At 37.3% G+C, this 25,151-nt stretch overlaps 1 protein-coding gene across 2 annotated transcripts in view; it reads right to left on the bottom strand.

The window, feature by feature from the left end:
* The window catches only part of PRKCE (protein kinase C epsilon), a 254,111-nt gene that overhangs the window by 164,480 nt on the left and 64,480 nt on the right, over window positions 1–25,151 (bottom strand). For both annotated transcript variants that reach the window (XM_015857526.3, XM_015857525.3), the window contains exon 2: window positions 1,059–1,122. In XM_015857526.3, coding sequence (XP_015713012.1) covers window positions 1,059–1,122 — 64 coding nt within the window. The remainder of the gene's footprint in view (window positions 1–1,058; window positions 1,123–25,151) is intronic.

The following is a 25,151-nucleotide window of genomic DNA, read 5'->3' as shown; positions in this document are numbered from 1 at the left end:
TCTTACAAACCAATAAAATTAACCACACCTTTGTTCTTTTATTGACATAGCGATCAGTAAAATACGTAGAAACTACTATTAAGGAGATGGGTGCTACTTCAATATGAAGGAGAGAAAAAGGCAAAGTCCAAATACTAATTTTTAAACTTCAGGATTTAGTGCAGTATATGCACTTGCAGGATACTGTTACTAATTGGTTAGAGCACTGTACTCATTACAATGAACAAATACATGAAACACATTCTTCCACTGTTTCTTTACTGTTCCAGGCAAAATAATTTCATTTCATACCATTTCCATTTCCAGCTGCTGTCAGGGTTTACATGAACCTTGTTTAGCTGAGCTCTATGAGCTACTTGGGAAAATTGTTAAGACAACATCACTTAAAATAACCAAATCCAAACCAGCCATCCTAATTTCAGCAGGTCAGGTTGTCGTTAAGAACATGACCAATATACTCAACAGAATTGCTTCTTCATGAAATTTTATTCTTGCCATGTACCATCCAACCATGCCAATTAAACAGCAGAAAGATGTCTTACATTAATAAACACTTCTGCATCTTCCTGCATTTTTCCCAGCATTCAACTACTGTACTAAATATCAAAATACCTCTTATCATTACAACATTGCACTCATTAATTTACTTGGAAAAGAAAACATTTAGAGGAAAAATAAATATTAAAATAATTTTTAAAAGCAAATAAACACATTTTCCCCCTTCTGACATCTCATCATTTCTAGCTGTATAATGGGTCACATTCTTAGAAAATTAAGAATTTGAAATTTTATTCTAGGAATCAATAATCCCAGATGACTTATTTCATTACTGCACTTTTAGTTGGCATTGTTACCAACAATGATTACAGATTAAGATGAACCGGAACTGCTCATTGACTCACGAGCATTTACATCAAAATATGTTCACTGTTACTTAAGCTTGTACAGATTAGGAGGGCATTAGCACAGAATTGTCTCTAATGGTTCTGTTAAGGCCCTTGGAAGATTCCATTTGTTAAAGTATGGAAAAAAATATATATATATTTAAAAGTCCCTACCTTCACCCGACGATCCTGAAAGGTCTATGATGACATACACTCTCCCTTCTGGCTCCAAGTCAATCTGCAATCAAGAAAAGAATTAAAAGAAAACTTAGAGTGACCCCCAGATAAAGTGATTGCACATGCAAGGAAACCCAAAGTTTCCAAAACCTGTGAAGCCAAGCTATGGGCATCTCTACAGTTCACTACTAACAGAGCAACCTTTTGCAAGGAGGTGTTGAGGACCCTGCACCTCTCCGAAGCAAAAAAAGAAGGAAGTATCCTTAGCGCTTGGAAAGCTTGAACCCAGTGAATTTTTACAAATCAAACATTCAAAACACTATTCTAAGAAATAGTGTTTTTTATGTGGCAGGAATAAGAGGAGAAAGTGAAATAGCAATATCAAGATTTTTATTTTTATTTAACTGTAATTTACACCAAGCCCAGCTATGCAAATATGAAAAACACTGTAACCTATTCAGATCTCAGTAAGATAGATCAGCACGGGTGGCAGAACAGGGGTAAAAATTAACACACACAGCTCATATAGTAAGTTAACACGCATTTATAATACTCCCTTTGTATTCTTACTGGGCAAAAGTAACACATGCTTTATCCTCTTTCTCTGAAATGCAAAATTCATTTATTTTTGCCACTGGTAGATTTTAATGAGTTTGCTTGCATGGAGATTGCTTTCAGTGAGAGCTGTAGGTTCTCAGTATGAAGCTGAAGTACTTAAATGCTAATTCTTACAACCTGCAAAATCTTTAAGTACAGCAATGAAGTTCTCATTATAATCCTTATGTATTTTACACACATCACCAACTCTACACACTGCTGGTTTTGCATAACTTAATGGTGCCTCACACATTATAGACAATTTTTGTAGGTGTTCATCTCTCAAAAATTAAACTGTTACTAAAACACTACACAAACAATAGCTCTGAATGTTGCAGACCTCACGTAATTGCATGGACTGTGAGTGAAAACAACATGGTGTTCATTAACCTTATATTTTCATTCTCTTCTGGTAAGTAAAGCACACATAAAATTGCATGGCAACTGTCAGGGCACTTCAATCACGAGTGGCCTTGCCTGCAAAGGTCTGTCTCATTTTACACCACTACAGCTAGGAGTGAAGCAGCCCCAACACAGGGCACCATGAGGCCACGCTGGGATTTGGGCCTGGCTCCCAGAACTTCAAAAGAAGGAAATGAGAAAGGACCCCCAGAAGGCCCCTTCTCTCCCACAGGTCCTCTTGGACAAGGTCAGAAGGGAGACCATACACCTCACTGCTGGCAGTTAGCAGCTCCTCAGTGTGCACTGCAGGAGCCGGATGCCTCTCTCCCAGGGAGGTGGTTGAGTCACCATCCCTGGATGTGCTTAAAAACTGTTTGGATGTGGTACACAGGGACATGATTTAGTGGAGGGTTGTTAGTAGTTAGGGTAGTATGGTTAGGTCATGGTTGGACTCAATGATCTTTAAAGTCTTTTACAAACTGAGCAATTCTATGATTCTACACTTCTCTCCTAAGCCAATGCAGCAGCACCTGGGACTCACAGTCAGAAGCGGGCGTCATTTACTCTCATATCACCATGTTCAGCTTCCCCCCACAGCAACAGGGAGGGTGGGTCTCCTTCCACCATTGCCAGCCACCTGAGCTGACACCAACTATACAAAGATGCTTCTGAAGTCGCAAGTGACCTTAGGGAATGACAGTGGCCTGGAATATTACAGCAATCAAGAGAACACTAATTCCCAGTAATAGCATGGGAGACCATTCAGTTTATCTTTGCAAATTAGCAAGTAAACGAGCAGAATTCATAACACAAATATACTTTGATCATTTTGACAGCCACAATTTCAATGTGATTATTAATGATGGTAATTCAGAAGCTTAATAACTAGACAACTTACTACATCGCACAGAGGAGGATATCACATTTATTTGTGATACACATGCACAACTGACCATAATCTCAGAATTGTTCTGCCAAGAACTAGTAGGTTTTCTTCATAAATGAGATTCTCCAAAAGGACCATCAAAATTTGACCCTGTACACAGTATTTGGAGTACACTACAGATGGAAACTGTCAACATGGATTGTAACGGACACCAAAGCTCAGCACTCTGCCCTGCTCTACCCTTTCTACCTGCAATAGTTCTCAACAGATGGCTGTATCAAAGATGCATGTCTAATACTCTGTTTGTATCAGCATTATATACTGTTTGGTTAAGCTTTCAGTAAAGTACTTGATGCAGTTAAAATCCCCGCATATGCACACACAACCCTAACACTACTCTGCAGAACAATCGTACAGCTGAAGGAGCAGATGACCATCATAATGAAGTTTCCCTTCTACTCATTTATTAAGCACAAACAGCTTTAGGAGGGAAAATTGGCACAATGAACACAAGTTTCCATTATGCATCACACAGTTGAAAAATTGAATTCAGATTTTTTGCTGATGCCCAAAGCACAATATATTTTTTATGAAAAGGGATTCTCTTTTACTGAGGAAAGATTTTCCAGTCTTAAAATACTCTAATTCCAATAAGAATAAAATGGACATTTTAATATACATATTTATAAATATCCCCATTTAATTTCAGAAAGCACCTATGCTGACAGTCTTATTGGTCACATGAATTGGTACTTGCACCAGGAGCAGACAGCTCAGCTGCCTCAGCTGACCTCTGTATAAAAGAAAACCCATTACTATCCCTCATCCTCTAAAACCCAGTAGAATCCCCCAAACTTTTGCAAAACTTTATGATTTCGGGTCCTTCATATTTGAAAACCAGCCCAGAATGAAAAGGACTGATTCAATTCTAATTTTGCATGAAACATCATTGAATACCTGGAAACATAACACTATAAATACTCAAAATCAGTCAAGCTACTAGAATAAAAGCTATGTGATTTTCTTTCAATCTATGTATTAAACTATACTTTGAATAAACTGCAGACTGTACAAAGTCATTTCACAACAAAAGACACATTCAACACAATCTGAAGTTCCTACTTTTTTTTTTTCTTGTTTTAACCTGTAGTTCACTGTAATATAAGAGTTATTAAACCAGTGTCCTATCACTATAGAAAGACATCAGTTTCAAAAGAATTTTCACGGAATGTCCAGAAGGATATCACAGGTAAAATGCCCAAAAATATACACATGGGCCAAATTCAGCTGAATGTAACAGACACCCTTGAATGCAATGCAAATAGTCTATTCACAGCAATTCTGAATTTCTCTTCTATTCTCTTACCAAAAATACTTCTCCCTGAATGCAGCCAGGCACTTATACATGAAGAGATGTGCTATGAGAAGATATCTAAAAAGATAAGATTGGTTAAAAGGACAACGGGAGAGAAGAATAGATGCAAATGAGAGATAAGGTCAAAGAAATGATACAGTAGAGCTTTGCTGTTACTGTGATATGTAGCAAAATATATTTCTTACACATATCGACCACACTCTCCACAAGCAGCGAAAGATGTAACACATATCACTGAGCAAATCATTTGATCATAGAGGTATTTTTGTTACGTTACTGCCCTATGCTACTGTCATGGAACTTTTTAAAATACAGTTATCATAGGTGAAAGTGTAAGATTTTTTCCTCTTAAGGAGAACTATAGTTCCTTCTCCCTAAGGATATGAAACTCTGGCAGGATTCTCTTAGACAAGCAATTTGCTCAGGAAACTACACAGACTCTAATCCTATCGGGACTAGGCAGATTAAGCATATACTATTTCATTATTTCAGTTGCACTGATAGTTTACATTTGAATATGAAGACTCTGCATTCTTGATCATTGTACAGCCTGAACAAATCCATTAACACTTGGGGCTCGTAGCCCCAGAACAGAGATTTTGCATGTTCTATGGAGCAAACCAAGACAAAAGTGATAAATCACTATCTTCAGTGGCTTCGTGCCACATTATCATTTGTTTTCAGTTGACCATAAACAACAACACAGGAATGTCATCTATGATTAGGTGCATTGTACTTGTTTCCATGCTAACTTGCCTAGAGAGAAATCCGAGTATTATCATTGACAAAGAACTCAAATCTGGAATAAACAATAACTGCATAAGCATATTTTTCATAACTTTTTAACAGTCCCAAGCTTGAGGAAGTTTTATTTTCATGTTCCCTATTTAGGCAGTACACAAAATGCAGCAAAAACTCTTGAACTGTAAACATGTTTAGTATTTTGGCAACAGTAAGAATACAAATGGTCTCTATAAGCAACAGAAACAGAAAGAATTAAGTCATAAAACCTGCTTTTCACCTCTTGTTGTGATGTTCTAGGATCATCTCTTACACTCTTAAGCATTAACACCTGAGTCCCCCAGCAAGTTCAACTAAAACTGACAGCTTTGCTGTACACTATATAAGATATATATATATATGTTCTCTGCTATAAAATAGCAGAGAAAATGTTATTAAATATCTGAAAGTGAATAGATTTCACAGGATGCATGATTAATTACATGAGGTAAACTTGACTTTTAAAGAAATTGCACAGAAGACATTATAATACGTTGAGTAAACTTCCCTAGGATCTCTGTTTACCTCCACTCTTTTATTCTCCACCGCCTCTTGCTCTTCTGGCCAGAGAAATCAGGTCCCTACCAGAGCCACAAAGTTCACAAATCTGCCTTTCATTATAAATGTTACATATTTGATTTTTATAATTAAAGAGAAACTTAACACAGCTTGCTGTGTTGTAATTGACCACAATGATATACATAAAAGTTAAGACTTTTTGGCCACAGGGGATTCAATCATTTATTTACTTATGCTCAAAAGTCAACAGAAAGACATCAAACATCTTGCATGACCTACAGAAAAGATCAAACACTTTGCTGTGCCAGACACATGTACAGACATAATACAAAACAGAACTAGCCAGGGAAAAACAAGATTTAGCTAAAAGAGCAACAGTATTCAGAAATCAATTCTCAAACAAGAATCCTTCCATTACTTAATATAGCATTTATAGATATTCAATGAAGTGTCCTGAACACGACTTTAATCTACCATGACCTCTAAAGACCTCCCAGCCACCAGTGGAAGAATATTTTTGAATGCATAGCATCATACAAATGAATGTGTTTGCATCCAAACACACACATCCTCTCAAAAAAATAACATATTACAAGGAACAACCGCATTTGTGGATCACTGCATTAGGACTAGGGTGTTCATAGTTCATTTTGTGGTAGAGGCCAGAATGCAAACATAGACAGATGGCTGTATTTACATACAGCAAAATAGCACAGCAGAACAAATGGCTGCAATGGCATCAAACAGCATGACCACACAAATATCACTGCAGAAAACCAAGTTTTTGGCTGTGATCTGAAAAAGGAGAAAAGAATACTTTCACTTTCTTGAAATCTGCAGGTAGAATTGGAGCACATACAGCATCAGGTCTCTGCTGCACCCCACCCTAGAGATCTTCATTGCATCTTTCATATTGAGAATATAGTACTAAAAAACTGTGTCTGTTTAAAATAGTTCTCTGCCCAAAAAGGTTAGAGTTCCTAAACATCTACACTAAGGGGTTAAGGCACCTCTCCTAGGAAGAAAGGCTGAACGAACTGAGCTCATTCAGCCTGAAGAAGAGCAAGTTTGAGGGAGGTCCCGCTATGGCCTTCCAATACTTGAGTGGAGCTTATAAGCTTAACAGATTAATAGCGAGAGGAAAAGGAGAAACAGTTTTAAAACTAAAAGAGGGGAGAGGTTAAATATTAGGAGGAAATTCTTTACTCTGTTGGTGGTGAGGTGCTGGCACAGGCTCCCCAGACAGGTTGTGGGTACCCCATCCCTTAAGGTGTTCAAGCCCATGTTGGATGGGGCCCTGGGCAATGTGACCTGGTGGGGGGAAGCCTTGAGTTGAGTGAAGGAGGGGTCAATAACCTTAAGAGAAGAGATCACCCAGACTGCATTTAGGGCACTTCACAAATGAGCGGGCCAACTGAAAATCATACTAGCTTTAGTGATTTAGGCACTTGTGCATGCTAGTTTATAGGCTTGTTTAACACAGTACAGTTATTCTGAGAATGTCAACGTCTGCAGTTGGTGTCTCATTTTCCTACCTTCAAGCTATACAGCATGTATATTCACTGTACTATGCTGCATTCACACAAGAAATGGAGGCTGCTTTGTACTAGTACTAATAATGAATATAAGGTACAAAGAAGCAATACAAGCCCAGAGGTAAAATGAAGTAGGATGAGCAAGAGTTGGTCTTGGCTAAAGGACGCTCAGCTAGACTGAGCAAAAGCAAAAGCCTGCATAAAGACTTTGATTTGAAACATGAGCTAAATATATTCCAAGGAAAAACAATCACCACCACCACTTTTCATCATTCAATCACTTAACACTTTCCTCAGTAGACAGTTATTGGATTTAAGAATAAAGGAACTCCATCATGTGGCAAGATCTGATTTGTACTTTCCATCACAATGCTTTTCAAAATCCATTCTTCAGCATACTGCAACTGCCTTATCATACATGCCCTGTGGCACTCGCCAGTCTGTAGGGAAATAATTAGCTGACAAAAACATTTAAAAACATCTCCTTCTCACTTATAGACATATTTAATATTGTTATGATGCAGAATTGTAACCAGAAAGGTTTGCCTATGCATATAGGAATAAAACACTGAATTACTGCAATAGGCAATAAAGATTGCAAGTAGACCAGGGTTAGCTGATTAAAACAGATTAAAAATCAGATAGTATTTGTTAAGAAATTATTTTGTTATAGTGGATTTAGTGTGTGAAGTCTCACACAAAATTATATCAAAACAGCCCTGTTTCCTATATTTTTCTTCTCTTTATGAACAGAACACTTTGGTTCCAAATGCACTCTTCTCCTAGGCATATCATGGGAAACTTTGATAGTATATAGTAGGAAATAATCACACAGTATTACTGTGAATAAAGGAAACAACAGTGATGATTTTTAGACCACAAAATTCAGTGACACTAACAGCTGGAAGATCTTAAGTGGCATAAATTCAAACACTTCCTAAATGAGGTAGGATATTTCCAAAGTCAGGGCATAAGTAAATGCTAGGAAACTGTGATGTTTGCATGAAGTGAAGTTGCCCTTTATTTCCTCACATGTTAATCCAATTTTAGTTCTGTGGTTATAAGAAGAGATTCCAGAATTTGTCTATTAACCAAGCGTATTTTAAAGCAGCAGCTTAGGAACACAGCTGATGTCCTTGTCCTCTTACCTATATTGGCAGGAAAATGTTCCCAGACCAAAAGTTAAAATTAATACATCTTATATGAAATATCAGCAGAAAATGAAGATCAGCATTCATCATAGATACTTGTAGAAGAGTTTTGCACCAAGTATTTGAAACACTACTGTGTGATTACTTTCAGCAACTTTCCAGAGGTCATACTGAATTTGCAGTTATTAATTAGCCAATTAGAAGAAAGCAGCAGAGAACTTAATCAACCTTAGTTCAGATGTAAGTGAAGCTGTGCAGGCTTTGTTCCAGACAAAGAGCAACAAAACTCACATATATAAAAATAAACCAAAACAACTACTGTTTACGAGTTTGAGTTCAGTTCAGCTCCCTGGGAAGAAAGGAGACAGGCTTTTCTTATCTGCAAGGCAACCACATTAAATGTTCTCTCCACTTGTACTCATGATAGAAGTGTACTCCTATCTTTGACAAGGAAGGAAGCATCTCAATCCAGCATGCTGCAAACAAACACACTGTACTTCTCTCACACTCACTAGGACTCCCGAGCAGCATTTTAGTGTTCAACACAGGCATCAGATGCAAGCCAGAGTTCATCAGCAAACAAGAAAAAATTCCAGTTGATAAATTCTTACTATTCTACTTTGCCAAGCTGATTTACATACTAACAAGATTTTCATTTCTCTTCAATAAAGTGGCTGCAACTACAGAATATGCAGTTATGATAGATTGGGAGATGGGCCCAGAAGAATCTTTGATCTCAGTAAATGGCTACGAAATAAACTCTTTCCCTTAAAATTTCTGGAAAACAAACAATATTTTATTTGTAGTCTAAAAATTCCCCAGAACTGCAGCCACTTTCTGCAGGATATAGGTTTCTTAATGCTACAAAATTCATTTCACTTTGTAGTTAGCTGAAGTGCATCCTGTGTCCAATTTTGGCTGATGATCAATGCTGCATATGGCCCAGATGTGACAAGAAACTGTCACACCCAAAGCAGGTGGATGAAAAATAATATTTCAAAAATGAAAGAAATTTATGCTAAAAATACTTGTGATGACTTAGGGTTTTTAATATTCCTTCATGGAATTACAAGCTTGTCACCTTGACGTAAAATTACTTAAATTCAGTTATGAAATAAAGAAGAGATTGCAGAAGTGACACAAAAATACTTCTTTTCTAGTTCCAATTTGCTTTGTTTTTAAATTCTTTTTCCAGCAAGCTCTAAGATGAAAGCAGGGATACACAGGCTTCAAGAATAAACAATCTTTTGTCGGGTTAAAGATGGAAGGAAAAAGTATGTTCTACACAAATATTCTCTGTCCTTGCACATATGCATCTGTAACCTTAGCTGCTTTACAACAAACATGAACATTACAATAAACAAACACTGAATGATATACAAACCACAATAGAAACAAAACAGAATTGGCATCAAGTATTTAAACAAAAGTATCCTTCCTGGAAATAGCTCTCCTACTTATAGCATGCCAAGAATTGCATTGGTTCAGAACCTTTGTTCAAGTTACACTAAGCGTTTAAAAGAAATTCAAAAGAAGAGACGTGAAAACAGAGTTAAGAAAATAAAAGTGACCTGCAAAAGTATCTTTGCTTTCCATGCTCATTTATTATCTTAGAATGTAAGACTTCATTCTGACTTCACACGAGGTGACGCACAAGTTACAGAAACTGGCTGCCATGTGGATCTATCTGCCCTTTTTCATGCAGAGTCCAAGCCCAGAGAGCATATGCAGGAGGACACCACACTTGCAGGTACCACTCCTAACCCCCCCAAACTTCATTGTTGTAGGCCCCAAATTGGAAAGGGCCATTTAGGTAACTTACCACAATGTGAAAAGTGACTGGATTGAGAATATCCTTGGAGCTGCCACCTTTACAACGTAGGGTAAGCAAAGTGAGCACAAAATGGTTTGCGATTGCCCAGTAAACTCCATACAGTGCTTCTATATAATAATTATGGCTGTTGCCTACCAGATTTCCAACCTGGTCATAAGTTTTCCAGTGCATCAGGCCAAAACACAGAAAGAATGTGGGAGTAGTGCAGTTCATCACTGTTTCAGACATCACTGAACTCTGAAGACACAACATCCTCAATTCTGCTTTACTTTAGCTAGTACTTTAATAAGTACTTAAGAGACCATTTTGATGGGTTTTTGGTGTTATTGTTGCTGTTGGCTTTTTTGTGTGTGTGTGTGTGTGTTTGTCTATCTCTGCTGATGGCTTACTCCGTTTAATTACCACATTAGAAAGATTAATGAAGCTAATTCTGCCAACAAAGCAGCTATCCTGAAGACTAGAATTATCAGTGATTCACTTGGACTTCCTGTGCAGCCTAAGCCATAACAAACCCAGAGCAATTCTGAGATCCTCTAATGTCTGCTACAGAACACTGCTACAAAACAAAACTGCTCTAGTTCATGCTACCTGTGTGTGAAATCAAAAAGGGAAACCGAGTGAAGTAAAATTTAGTAACTCAACACATGCTGCCAGGGAAGTCACATTCTATGAGTCAAACAGACCAGAATGTAACATCTTGAATACAGAGATTACAGAAAAGGAAATGGCAAAAAATACCCACTACTATTATTACTGTTCCTGAAAAGTCGGATGATAGATTCCACTTCTCAAGAGTGCAATACTAGCAAAAGATACATTTTCATGCATGCTGCATTAATTGATATGAGGTTAGTATTTATATTTGTTTGTTGATAAGCTTCAAACTAGAGAAGCTGCAGAGTTCCCACATTAGGTATGTGTTTGACACAGAGATGTGCAAGATACGGGCTCAAGATTTTTTAAAAACTTACTCTGGCTTTTTAGATTTTCAGACACCTTTGTTTTTTAGTACTTCCTAGAGGCAGAAGGGGAGAGGGCACCCTGTCATTTATCCTGCCCTATATTGTAGTGGTTTGGTTATTCCTATAACCTATTATTGGTCTATATTGGTCTATAATGAAACAGTATGTGTGGTGTCATATAAGCTAAGCTAATGCATTCCAGAAAGTGCTTCCAGTCTTTTCTGAAAATATATTGAGATGAAGGATCTGTTACATCTCTTGTTAATTGGTTTCATTAGTTTATCACCTTTAACATGAAAAATTGATGCTTCACTGTTCATTTTCAGTACTCTGGCTTGCTATCAGTTCCTGTTTTACCCTTGTCAGATTAAAAAGCCCTTTCTCTTTAATGGTACTTTTTTATATCCAAATTAGTGACCTCTCATTGTTTCTTTCCAAAAAACTAACTAGTGAGCTCAAAGTTTCTCCATGGAAAGAATTTTCTTCACCATGCTTCTATATGTTTAACTTTGAGTTCTGCTATTGACTGGCTGAGTTACCATGAGCACAGAACTTCACTCACCTCCAGGTGCATATTTCACCTCTTACTGTTTGCTCTATTTAGAGTACATGTAAGGCTCTCTAATAACACATCTATACAATAAGACCCTGACCTTTTTGCCGTTACCTACATTGGAATTTATGAGTTCTAGGCATGATCCTATATTAGTAGCATTATTTGAACAGCTAAATTGACTGGAAGTAAACAGCTGTTATGGTAGTCTACTGATAAACCTTCACATGCTTCAGTATCTCTGTACATATCATACCCTAATACTTGATTTACAGAATTAATTACATTTAGGGCTTACAGCCTGAGACACATCTAATTTCACCCAAAAGAGGGCAAAGATGGATTTCACAGCAAGACAAATCTATTTGGCCCTCAGTATACATGGACTGCTCCAAAAGTAATGCCTTTTTTAAAATGCTGGATCGTGACATCAGATGTGGATGTTGGTGATATCGCAATTTCCCACCAAGTTTCCCACCGATATTCCACTATATTTTGTTGCCGTATGGCAGATGGCAGCAGAGGGGCAGTCTGACAAAACTGCATTTGATATGGAAGTAGATAAGAAGCAAAGGTGTGAGCAAAGTGTAAGTGCAGCACACAAGCTCTTCTTCAGTGTTGACAGAAATGCATACCTAAAGGTGAAATAGTAGCATCTGTGTTGAAAAACAGGTTCGTAGGCAGGAATTTACCAAATTACATGCTTGTGCTCTTTGTATCTGTTGTAATTTCTATGGAAATAAATAGAAAGGATTACTTTCAGAGCAACTTATATACCTTCTGCCTCAATTTCCAGCCAATCAGTTTTTAAAATATTATCTGGTTGTGATCTTCACAAAGAGAACAAATAATTTCAAAACTGGGTAAAGCACCATGAAAAATGTGTCATCTGCAAAAAGCATGGAGGTAGGCACTACAGGCTGCTAAGTTTAAGATACCTTCGTTCCTTGTTCCTTATTCCCCAGTCAGCCTACAATTTTCTTAAGTACTACCCCACACAGTGTGCAGAAATTTCAGATTTAAAGAACCCTATATTCATCTACTATGGGTGAAAACTTAGCCCTACCCAAGTTTGTTTCAAAACCTCTCTCCAGTATAAGAACTGAGCTGGAAATGATATATTTACGTTTTTAAATAAAACCATAGAAACAGTTCCCAAAGATCTGACCAGAAGAGCAGCAAGAGTCTCTTTACTGCAGAGACTTCAAAGACAGAATAGGAAATAAAGTTACCTTCGCATAACAGAAAGACAGGTTTTTGGGGTACTTCATTTCAATGCACTGTCTTGTTTTTTATTGTTTTTTCTTAATCCCCATAGCAATAAAGATGAAAATGATTCATGCACAAGTATGACCTCGTTAGCTGCCTGGGCTACCTCCCTTTAAATAAGGCTCTCTGGGGAATCCTATAGATCTCCATGATGTCTGCATAACATGCCTGAGTGTGAGTTTTGGACTGTTTCCATTCCTGATTCTCTGACCCTATCCAGCATGCTGCAAGTGACTCTGTCAAATATGTTGTATTCAAACTTTTCCCAGGAGTCTACAGAGTTTCTCCTTTGGACTGTTTCAGATTTCCTTTTCTACAAAGAAGCTGCCTCTAAAAGCACTTTCAATTTATCAAAATTCAAAATCACTCCGCCTTCAATGAATTAAGTTCCCAAAGTGAAAACCTCAAATGCATACATGTTGCATGCCAATTAAGTTCTTAATTATTGGAGATACAGATGCAGTGGAATTTAATAAAGAAACAAAAACATAAATGTTGGCATTCTCATGATCTGGCTCAAATAGTAGTTGATATTCTGCCATAGAGATTCATGGACTAACTCTGAGTAACAGTGCATTTTCTTATGCAGTCCTTAAAAGAAAGAAAGAGACAGTACAACCTTGGAACTATGTATTCAGAATGGAAGTAATAAAACTTAAACAAGAAATTCAGGGGAAAAAAAAAAAAACAACCCACACAAAAAAAACCACCCTAAAAACAGCAACATGCAGTTACCTCTTTACTGTTGGAGTTTCTTCAAGGCTATCAATTAATATTTTGAGGGGATCAATCCTAAGGAAAAACAGGTTCATTCTGAACCACGACCAGCAATTCAATCTCATTTTCATCTTGGATCATTTAAAAATAAAATTGTTTCTAACACAAGGAGCAATCCCAGTAATAACTCTGGAACACTGCCAGCTGCTTATCGATAGTTTAATAAAGGCTGCTTCCACTTTGTGACAGAGCTGAACACCTTCTGCATATCCTGGCAATAAGGAGAACCGAACCGTTGCTTCTGGAACACCTGGGATCCTACGTACATCCAAGTAACTTGTATAAAGCAGATACATCCTGAAACGCCCTACACTACAAGGTGGAGGAAAGCACAACTCACCAGCCAGACTGAAGCACTCCGAATACTACTCACTGATTGCACACTACTCTGTAAATTGTAGCCTGTTCTTGAAGGAAGGACAGCTTTTCTGACTGCTATCATGTATTTACCACAAAGGGGGTACCACAAAGAACTTTTTAGCTCGCTTTCCTCTCACATACATACAAGCAACATCAAGCATGCTGACATTAAAAGCAACAGAGAAAGATTAGGTCATCTAATGCACAGGCACACTGCACGGATTTCACAAGCTGTAACAGATATTTTGGCAAGAAAACAGAACAAAGATAATGCATACAAAGTAGAATCACCACTGCTTTGAGATCTGGTGTTTTATCTGAACAACTGAAGATTTTCATGATTTTTTCAGGTACAAAAATCAACCAAAAAACTGCAGATTCAGCACTTCATTGAGAATTACTTTCAAAGCACATGGCTTTGATTAAACAACCATGAATCAAGGCACATCACTAAAAAAAATAAAAGATGATATCTGCTAAATTCTGAAATACTGTAGCTAACACTGAGCATTAAAGAATCACCAGCTCATTCTGGAAACTGCTGTCCAATTAACTTATATTAGAGAAGCAGCTACTTCAAATACCTCCTACCCTGACTCTTGAATTCTTATTTTATTATAGCTTTTGATATGAACTTCAGTTGCTTTTTAAAAAGATATTTTTATATCAAAAATTGCAGTAGCTAAGGATAAAATGTATTGCTTGCATTTAGTCATTACAATGTAAGTAACATTACAGAAAATTAATATGTCAACATTTCTGAGAGCCATAAATCACTTATTTCTGTGCCATTCCAATTTTTAGCAGAAATTTGTTTATAACTAGGTATGTATGAGTTATTCAAATGGTAATATTATACATAAAAACATGGCTTTCTTCTCATGGCTAAACAATCAGATCCCATGGCAAACAAAATATAGGCTTTACTCTTGACTACTTTTCTTTCTTTCACCTCCCCATACTTTGTATATAAATCAGAACTGAAAAACTCACTGTGGAAAAAACTCTGTGGAAAATAAATTTTACTAAGAGCATGAGAGCTTGTTTGTTGGATCACACCTTGAAATATTGCTAGCTTATGGCAGCTTTGCCCTTCACACCCAATGCAGAAGATTGTGAAATACCATCTATAAGATAAACTGAAAGACACTAAAATACACACTACACAGCTAGCAGGGTTTTTCCAGAGAGCTTTGAGACATTACTAGAGGCTGAGACTAAAAGAAGCTTTTGGAGAATATTGCAATGGGCTTACTTGGCTGCAGTCTTAAAGGGAAAATTGATTCAGTCTTTAGAAATAAAACAGTCCGAACTCCGAAGACATTTTGAAGATAACAAGATGTCCAAGAATGAAGTACCAAACCTCCTACAAATTGTAGTCTGTATTAGGTTGGTGTAGTGACTGATTCTTTTCCACCGACATCTCTAGTACATCAACATTCAAAGGACAGCCCAATAATGTCTGGGCTTAGCACAATGTTTAGTTCCACTCTTCCAAATCACATACCTCTCACGATCATCTCTACTACTAAAGAACAACACTTCAACAGGGTGTCATTTTAAAAGAGCATAGAAGGTTAACACACTTCAGGAAAGTATGTTTGGTCTCTGGAAAAATCATGTTATTATCTATCTCAAAATTACTCTTCTTGAAAATATCCAAATATTTTGGATAAATATTTGGAATCTTCTTGAAAAATCCAAATCCAAACCATTACTGCAATAATGGTTAAAGATATGCCCATGTTTTCCTTCTGTTTTACATTATGTTGTTTCTGCAGCATTGGTTTTACTAAGTGTCACTAAAGGAATGGCACACAATAAAGATGACCTGCAGTCAGAGTCAGGGATACTTCTATCTCTCAAGTGTCTTAAAAACCACAGGCAGCCATCTCTGCACAGCAGCAACAGAAGAATACAGAGTAGCTTTCAAGAGACAGAAACTTCCACATGAGCACTGAATTAAGCCCTGTTTTAAATTTTACCACAGAACTTATATTATCACTTCAATGCACCTGGCCTCAGAACTACCAGAAAACTGCATGCATTTTATAAGGTTGAAACAATGAAGGTCTCAATAGACCTGTATTTGCATGTGCTGTTCCAAAGCCTAAGGTTCAATTAACCCATTTCTATATCAGTATGCATCACATAAATGCTGTTAATAGAACACCTCGAAAATGTAAGGGAAAAAACAAAACAAAAACACACTAAGTTTTGTAGAACAGATTAAAAGTTGAGATTCATACTTGCTACTTGAAGAAGGCAAGATAACAAGCATAGATATAAGCTGTGGTTTCTACAATACAGTAGAAAAAAAACACTCTCTACTTAACATATCAGCTAATCACAAACTGCTATTTGAAAAACTAATCCAGTTTCATCTTATGGATCTCATGCAGTAGTACTGTTCTCATAATACAAGTTAAAAATCATAGAGGATGGAGAACAAGCAAATGAAGAAAAAGTAGCACACATGGTACATAATAACAACCACTAAAACTTCAAATAGGCAAATATGGAACACCATATACAGGCCAAACTCCCATTGCTAACAGATAAAATCCTGGAAGATAAGAGGCCTACAGAGATTTTATTATTTTCTTCTTTGCAGTTTCAGCTGTGTCGCATTTTTGCTGTTTTGCAGCCATGTAATTTCTATGCAAACTCTTTGATACTTATAAGCTGATGCAATCTCTAAATACCGCTGTAAAAGTCCTCTAAATCTTGGACTGAGCAAATGGAAACATTACATCTACTAAGAGTCTCTAAAGACTTCAGTCATGATGTACCTACTAAAAACACATTAGAAAAGAATTAAGATGCAAATCTGCTTGATCCTCATTTGGCAGAATGAGGACTAATAAGTTGGAACTGCAGCCTCTGTGCTCACTGAATTCCTTTGTTTCTAGAGTTTCAGATAGGCAAACAATTTTTCACTGCCGTGTTGCAAGCCAGAAGATTCAAGGAAGAATGCAAGACTTTTTTCCTGTGCTGTTACTGATGAGAATTAAGACTAAGCAGAAAAAAGATTTAAATTGAGTAACAATAAGAAATGCAAGCTTTCCCTTCAGAGAAAGCTGATGAGGAGTCTCCCATTACAAAACAAAAAACACTCTGCAATCTTTTGTAAGAACTCCATGATTTGATTCCTCCTACATGAAAATAGTTAAGTTTCCTGGCCCAGGAAAATAGATTCGAGATTCACAAAGTCTTTGATTCATACCATTCATACCTCCATATCTGGAGCTGAGAACATTCCCTTTACAAGAAGTCTGGCTTCCCCTGTGCTGGTTGTTCTTTCCTGATGTTTTGCCAGGGAATTACCTATTGCTTTGGAGAGCACCTGCTACTGCTCCAGAATATCAGAATCACGTATGCATCCGTGACAATTGCCACATAAATGCAAAGTTTATAAATAGCTTGACTATTCAGAGCATATGTTAGAAAATCTTCCATATACTAAATTGCCAGAAGCTGCTTACAACAGAGAAAAGAAACAAAATTACTACTGAAATTATCACAAGGAATAAAAATAATTGGAAAGTAATCCATATATGAAAGACTAACACTAATTTGGGCATGCAGTGATCTTATGTGTTCTTATATCATATTTTATTTACTTAATCTGAATTTCACTGCAAATTCGACTGCTGAACTAGCTCCTACTGCTTTCACACCGACCATGATATTTTTTGCCCATGGTGCATAGTGCTAAATTATGTCTCTTTACTACACAGAGGATAGTCATCCTAACAAATCCCAAACAGTTTAAAGACATTTATATTGTTTACAGTAAAAAGAAAAGCAAAGTGGGAGTAAAAAAGGACACATTACTCCCAGCAAGGAGCAGAAATCTCCCTCCCCATGGCACACAGATCTTCACAGGAGATTTGGCACTAAACAAATAGTCAGTGAAGCAGAGCATTTGAGGAAAGTGCTCTGAGTGACAAAAGCTGCTAAACAGAAACCATCTATCATCCACAGCAAAAGCAGAAAACTCCTTAATTTCATCAAGGGTGCAGTACCAGAAGACAACACCTATCACACTATTCACACTCTTCTACACTTGGATAAAGGACAAACAGAAGTATCATTCATAAGCTGATTTATCTACATTTGGATAAATTTCACTTGAAAGGCTACATTTTCAAATTAAGTGCTCAAAATCCCTGGCATTACAAGGATTATGCACAGCATCCTCAACACATGCTTAGAAAAACAGAAAATAAAAATCAACTCAAAATAGCACTGAGTGCCTACACCAGGAATCCTGAACTTGTAATGTGAGGGAGATTAAATATAACCTCCAACCCTTCTGCCAGCAGTGATTTCAGCTCAGTAGAATAGCTCAGGTAAAGCGAAAGAAGACAATAATACCAACCCTCAGTAGGAGTAACAAATTATCTCTGCAGCAGTAATGCTGAAGAAATGTGAGAACTTCTAGCCCCTTTGGCAGTTACATGATAAAGCACCCATTGCCTGTACTGGGGAACTTCAAAGTGGATATGGTTTGGCACTTCAAGTAAAAGCTTTTTCTTCTCTTCTTGGAAACCACTCACAGGATTCTGTTTGATTTTAGACACTGCTGGAGAAAACAACTAGGGAATTCGGGAGAGAGGGGAAATATAACTTTTATACTTTGTCTTAAAAGGAAATTGGAGAAATTCTGACACACAGATAAGTAACTGGAAAGAAATTGAAACATCTTACAAAATATACATATATATATTTAAGTGTTTTTTTTTTGAAGATCAAATTTGCAGCATATTAAACTGTTGCTTAATCAATGCAACCAATGTAAATCAATGTTACTACTTATGTGCTTAATGCAAATCAGTTTTACCCACTTGTACTACTTCATCATCAGGCAACCTAGCCCATGTGCATTAAAATTATAAAACTAAAATGCTCTGTTATTTCAGCTGATGAAAACTTGATGCTACCCCCCAGCAGTGCTTTTTAAACTATCAGAAGCTGTTGAACTGAATGGTACTGAGTATCAGCCATGAAAGCAGAAGTACTGGGACTTGTCAAACGTGCAGGACATGGAAGGTAAAGTGCTTCTCCATGACCAGATTTTGCATGCCATCTGTGTGGACCATAATGAGACTCCCTTCCACTTTGAAATACTGTTTTTCTGGTGGTTAGAGCAGTTTATTCACCAAGAGTCTCTCTGCCAGAGCAGAGCAGATATGTCTTGCCTGGTTTGACGCCCTTACACTGGGGGTGAGTAAGGAGTAGTTTCAGGCACAGTAGAGAAAGCAAAGGTTTAAATCAATTAGAAATCCATGAAGTAAATCCTCATTTACTTGTCCTGCATGTCAATTAGTAATTCCAAGTGATTTTGTTCTATTTAATATCACCATCAATGACCAGTATGAAGGGATGAACTTCACCGCCAGGAAGGTTGCTGATGATATGAAGCTGTGAGGAGGAGGTGGCACATCAGAAGGCTATGGGCACAAACTGGAACTTGCTTTGAAGGTGACAGAGCACTAGAACAGGATGCCCACAGAGGTTGAGGAGCCTCCTTCTGCAGAGATATTAAAGACCCATGCTTTCTTGTGCAACCTACTCTAAGGGAACATCCTTAAGAGGGGGGTTAGACTAGATGATCTCCAGACGTCCCCTCCACCCCCTAGGCTTCTCTAATTTTGTGTTAAGGAAGGAGTGAAAAATGAAAAAAGTAAATAAAAATCCAACCAAGCACTTCTCTGAGCTCCTCTCCACCAGTAGATCCAAACTACTGACCAAACTATGATTACAATGTAGAATTTTCTCAGAGCCCACCAGTTTTTAAGGTCTTTGCTTTCATCTTCTAGAAAATACTTCACCACCATGGCTCTGTGCTGTCTTCCAACTTATCAGCCACATGAATTCCTGATGTAGATTTTTCGCAGTTTTACTGGAGCACAAAGGGTTAAAATAGGTTTTTGAAAGCAGTTGGCTGATGTGATGTTCTCCAGCAGCCTGAACAAACAGGAAGCCCGGAAATGAGTGATAATTGTTAAATAAGAGCTCTTAAAACACCTGCTTAGCTCTAACTGCTAACTATTAAACCATTATAAGAAGTTAAAAACAAAATTCCCCTGAGAGATTTCCACCTGCTTTCTCCATTTATTTTCTTAATTTACACAATGAGATATTCAGAAAAACCCAGTAGATTTGGAAGTGCTCCCTCCAGGACCAAGCAGAACCTGAGAGTCTCTGTGTTCAACAGCTTTCCTAAAGCAATACGGGCGTTTGCATCCTTTTGCCTTTCACGGACATGCAGCTCACTGCGCGTCAGCTAATTGCTACTGAAAGTTCCATGCAGAGTTCTTCCAAACATGACCATACGTCATTATCTCATGGACAGATGTTACATAGCCATTCATGCTAAACAGAAGGGAAGCTGTTTTCCGGGACAGCCCCAACACCAGAAGTACAGCATTTTGTAAGGCCATTAAGGGAAAAATAAGGGATTTTCAGGTCAGAAATGGAAAAGCATAGACCTTCCCTACCCTTAGACTTAGTAAGAAGGCTTTCTGCATTGTCAAAGTCAGGAACTCAGAATCACATTTAGTTAGCTTTCTTTCTTTTTTTAAACCATGCAAGATTTAATATAAAAAAGGAATCAAAAAACAAAAAAACACACAAATAAGATGAATACTTTGAATAAAGTACAAGTGGCAAACAAAAATCCCATAGCTGTTTGGATTGCTGCCATATCTGTTTCCTCTGCTTGATCTGTCTTCTCTTACAGGGCACTAATGTAGTTTCTGGGAAGGTTTTGATTGGCCACTCAATTCTTTTGCATTTCATGCAAACACTTTTTATTATATTAAAACCAATACTCTCGGAAAGAGCAAAATAATTATTTAGGATTTACATGTCTGTATACGCCTTGTTTCGTTCAATACCCTCCATAAACAGTTTTAAAAATTAAGAAGAATATTCTCTCCTCAAATTTCCAATAGATAAGCTAAGTTAGAAAAGGCAATTCATCTACAGAAATTTTACAAATCAGTTTGTTAAAAAAAAAAGAAATCATTTATGTGGAAACAAATGGTCCATCCATGCACCCAAGCTCATTTTCTCCAAGCAGAAATCAGATTCTTTGAAATTGTATTTGTTTTCAGGGAAACAGTTTGAACTACATTTCCTTTCTTCCTCAATTGTCAAAGCTACAGAAATATAAAATGGCACAAGAATATGATTCTAGAAGAAATGTGAGCAGTTGATCTGGATTTAAGCATCAGTAATTTGACCTTCTAAATCACTCTGGTAACTATGATCATTCAAATTGCTATCCATTTCCCCTTGCTGTGAAAAATAATTATTTACAACATGTCTGGATAGGTTTACATAGTTCCATGACTGTCATTTTCTAGAAGTTTACCAAAAAGTTATTAGTTTATAATTAAACATTACTGAACATCTGCTTTAAAAACTATAATTTAAAGCAAGCATACATTTGAAAAGAAAATTGGCTGCATTATTACAGCAGCTTATGAACAATGTATCATTTGTGCTATTAGCCCAACCAGAATAATTTGAACTGTACTTCCCACCCAAAATACCATTGGATCTGTCAAATGGGAACATGACAGTAGCAAGTTCAGAAAGATCTTCCCTCTTAAGAATAATAAAAAGAATAACAAAGAAAAGGGGTTTCAAATTCATACACTTTACCCTGCTTTAAGCATGTAAAAAAAATTAGAATTTAGGTTACACAAACAATCCTAATGTACAATACAAAACAGTATAAGATTTATATACTGTTCATTAAATGCTTACTAAATTCATCCATGAAAGCTGTTCTAAGTGACACTGCAATAACAGCTCTCTTTTCTATCATTTCTCACATTTTGCATCAGGAGAAGGGGCTCTCTGAAACAGTGACTACTTGCATGCACCTTAGGCACTGGTCTCCAGCCTTCAACATCCCACAGCACCTATGGGTACTACTTGGCAATTGTACTACAGAAGAGTAATACCATGCCTTAATTCTTGTTTGACCAAAGTAGCCCAGTAGTTGAGCTAGATGAACTCTGAAGATCCCTTTCAGTTGAATTATTGTACCTATTCCTTTGGTTAATGAACTCATCAACATGCTTTAGATACTGATACAGGGCTGCAAATAGGACAGTAACTACTTAATTGGTTTGTAGCTCTCCCTGCACTCCCTAACATCAGCTCCACAGCAAGCCCCTGCTGACTCTTGCTGTAGTCACTGGGAATTATGTGTTGCCAATTAGCCTTGTTAACACTCCCCCATGAAGCTCCTGCTGTTCTATTAAGCCATATTGTTGTATTGCTGGCAGCACCTGTGGGGTGTCTGGCGCTTTGGGACAAGGCTTTACTTCTCTCCTCCTTGGCACCACATGGGACCAATCCAACCTACGACCAGTAAGAAATGGTAACATAGGGAATTAATATGGAAAAACAAAATTAGTATTCCCACAAAAAAAGCCTGGAAAATCTTAAAAGCCTGAACAGCCACACAAGCTCCCTAATTAAAACAGTCTAACACTTCTGTAACATTGTTGGTTGCTCTACTTTTTTTTTCTGCATTCTGTCAAAATTTCACGTGCTGGATCAGACATGACTTACACATACATCTGTATATTACATTTTTGCTGCACTACCTACTACCTACACCAGCTTGGTTAATAAATCTTTCTCCAGGTCTAGCAGAAATGCAATGACAATTCTGCAAGCCACCAGGCAGGCTGTCAAGCTCTACAGTGATAACCAACATTTATGATGTCCTTGTCTGTACTTCTAGCACTAGCACAGAACAGATCTTCCTCTCCATCCACCACCTACAACACTATCCCTCTAGATGCCTATACCATTATTTATTTATTTGTAAGTTGGAATAGAAAAATTATTCAGACTAGTACTTTAAGTATATTTATAAGGAGGAGCAAGGTCTTACTAGTTTTTTTACTCTTACCAGGCTTCTTTCACAGTACATCCAACTCAAGCATGCAGCAGACAGATCTTTGTAAAGGGGACTAAATACCACTTAAAATCTTCAAACATACCGACTGTTAACAACTCCACCACAGTGGTACCCATAGGCTTGAGATTCTACATAGCAAAGGTCTATATCATTTATGTCCTTACAACAGACTACCTTTCATTCCTAGTGGAAGTTTCATCAAGAACTTAAGATACCGTAGACTCCTAAGGTTACTGGAGTTCACACAATAATCTTAATAGCACTAGTATGAACCATGGCATTGTATAAAAACAGAAGCATAGATGACTGAGAATTAGAAGAGAGCAGGAGGTAATAAGGTTATTTTAAGATGGAAAAGTTCAAGAGTATTTGGTCCACAACCAGTTGAGAGAGAATACAAATCAGAGATTAGTGAGATAAAGACAAAAGTTTCTTGTTGGTGGGCAAAGACGAGCCTGTCCAGTTAGAGCAGAGTTTTGAAGTCATTTAAGCAGGGAGGGGATATATGCACGAAAGGGAACAGCAGGGGAGCTTCTGAGGCTGGAAGCTGAAACAGCTTTCCCAGTTCAGATCTGGTAGGTGTAGAAAGTTATGGAAAGACAAGCAGATGTATTTAAGCTTCTGTTAATTAACTCCTGCAAATTTAATGAATGCCTAATTTATAATCCTTGCAATCTTTTTGCGATCTTAAGTACTCCAAAAGCTGCCTTCAAATACTTAAATAAAAGCCAAATATTTGCTAGAGTTAGTGTTCACATAGAGTTGTAAGTATTTAATTCCTTCATGCCTTTCCCATCAATACATTTACTGATCTGAACGACCAAGACTTTCCCTTGTTCATTATTCATTGAAGAGACTGAAGATGCTGCCTGCCATTTATTTCTGCTGAACTACAAATATTGTGCTTGCTCTGAAATAGGTCCATGGGAGCAATAATAAGAAAAAGCCAGTCGCTGAAAGCTGAAAAACAAATGAAAGTTAAAAGGACCATTACTCAGGAATCAATAACACTGCTCCCTAGAAGGCGTTCACCAGTGAGATAATCACATTTGCTGTGGTGGAGCTGCAGCAAGTTCACCCTGTGTAAGGGTTAGCAGACAAAATCTGGCGCAGGTAGATACCATGTGCAGAACACAGCAGTGAGGGTGCGAGGGGTGGTAAGCAGGGCAGACAGCAGCAAAGAGTACACAGCAATTGCTGCAATTTTGTTTGCTCATTGGACAAAGTCTACCTGAACCACACAGATGAACTTTCCAGACAAAACTTTGGAAAACACCACCACAATAGATATCAGAAAACTCAGTTTGCCAATGGTGTTTCATTTCAAGTATCTTAAATTCTACTGCAAATGACTGAAGAGATCAGGATGAAAAGGGCAGCCTGTTAATTAGTCTCACTGGAATACCTGAAAATGGATAAACTGACTTAACTTTTGTACAGCTGTTGGGATTCACAACCACATTTAAATCTCTAGAAGGACTTCAAAATTTTCTAGATATACAACCCCAAACAATGAGGTATAGAAGACCACCCTCATTTGCAGTTCAACCAAAATTAATTCAGTTTACATGCATGAATGCAGATTATTTCAGAATACTTGCTTGATGTTTGTTGCACTACAACAACATTCAGACGCCTGTCTCAAAATAGCAAAGATTTCATAAATGCATACACACAAACAATACTACAAGAGATAGTGTTAGGTTACAAATGATACCAAATCTTCAATTTATGTATCTCAATCATCATTATTCTCATGTCTTAGAAAATACAATCACTCACCTCCCACAGGGAGAAGTTTGAGCCTGGAGCAGAATTTTGAACTGACTACAGAACAGATGAGGTGGTAGAAGTGGGATTTTTGCTCAGATTTAATTAAATATAAGCAACAAGACAAAGACTGAAAGTTTCTGGAAATTATCAAATTAAAGTTAATGGTCCTTAATAGGAAAATAGGAAGAAATAGAAGCAGAGACGATTCAGTACAACTCATAAATGAAAAAGAAGTGAGGAGCTCCTTGTTTTACAAGAAGAATAGGAAAAGGATTACCATTATTATTTCAGAATATTATGACGTACAAAAGATGTAGGAAATATATCCTCTCAGAAAATCATTCTTAGTGTATTTTCATGCAGT

The sequence above is a fragment of the Coturnix japonica genome, chromosome 3 (genome assembly GCF_054131305.1).
Source record: "Coturnix japonica strain WE chromosome 3, WE-NBRP24, whole genome shotgun sequence".
In the NCBI taxonomy this organism is placed as follows: domain Eukaryota; kingdom Metazoa; phylum Chordata; class Aves; order Galliformes; family Phasianidae; genus Coturnix; species Coturnix japonica.
The sequence above is the reverse complement of the archived record's forward strand: the minus strand, read 5'-3'. Positions and strand labels throughout refer to the sequence as shown.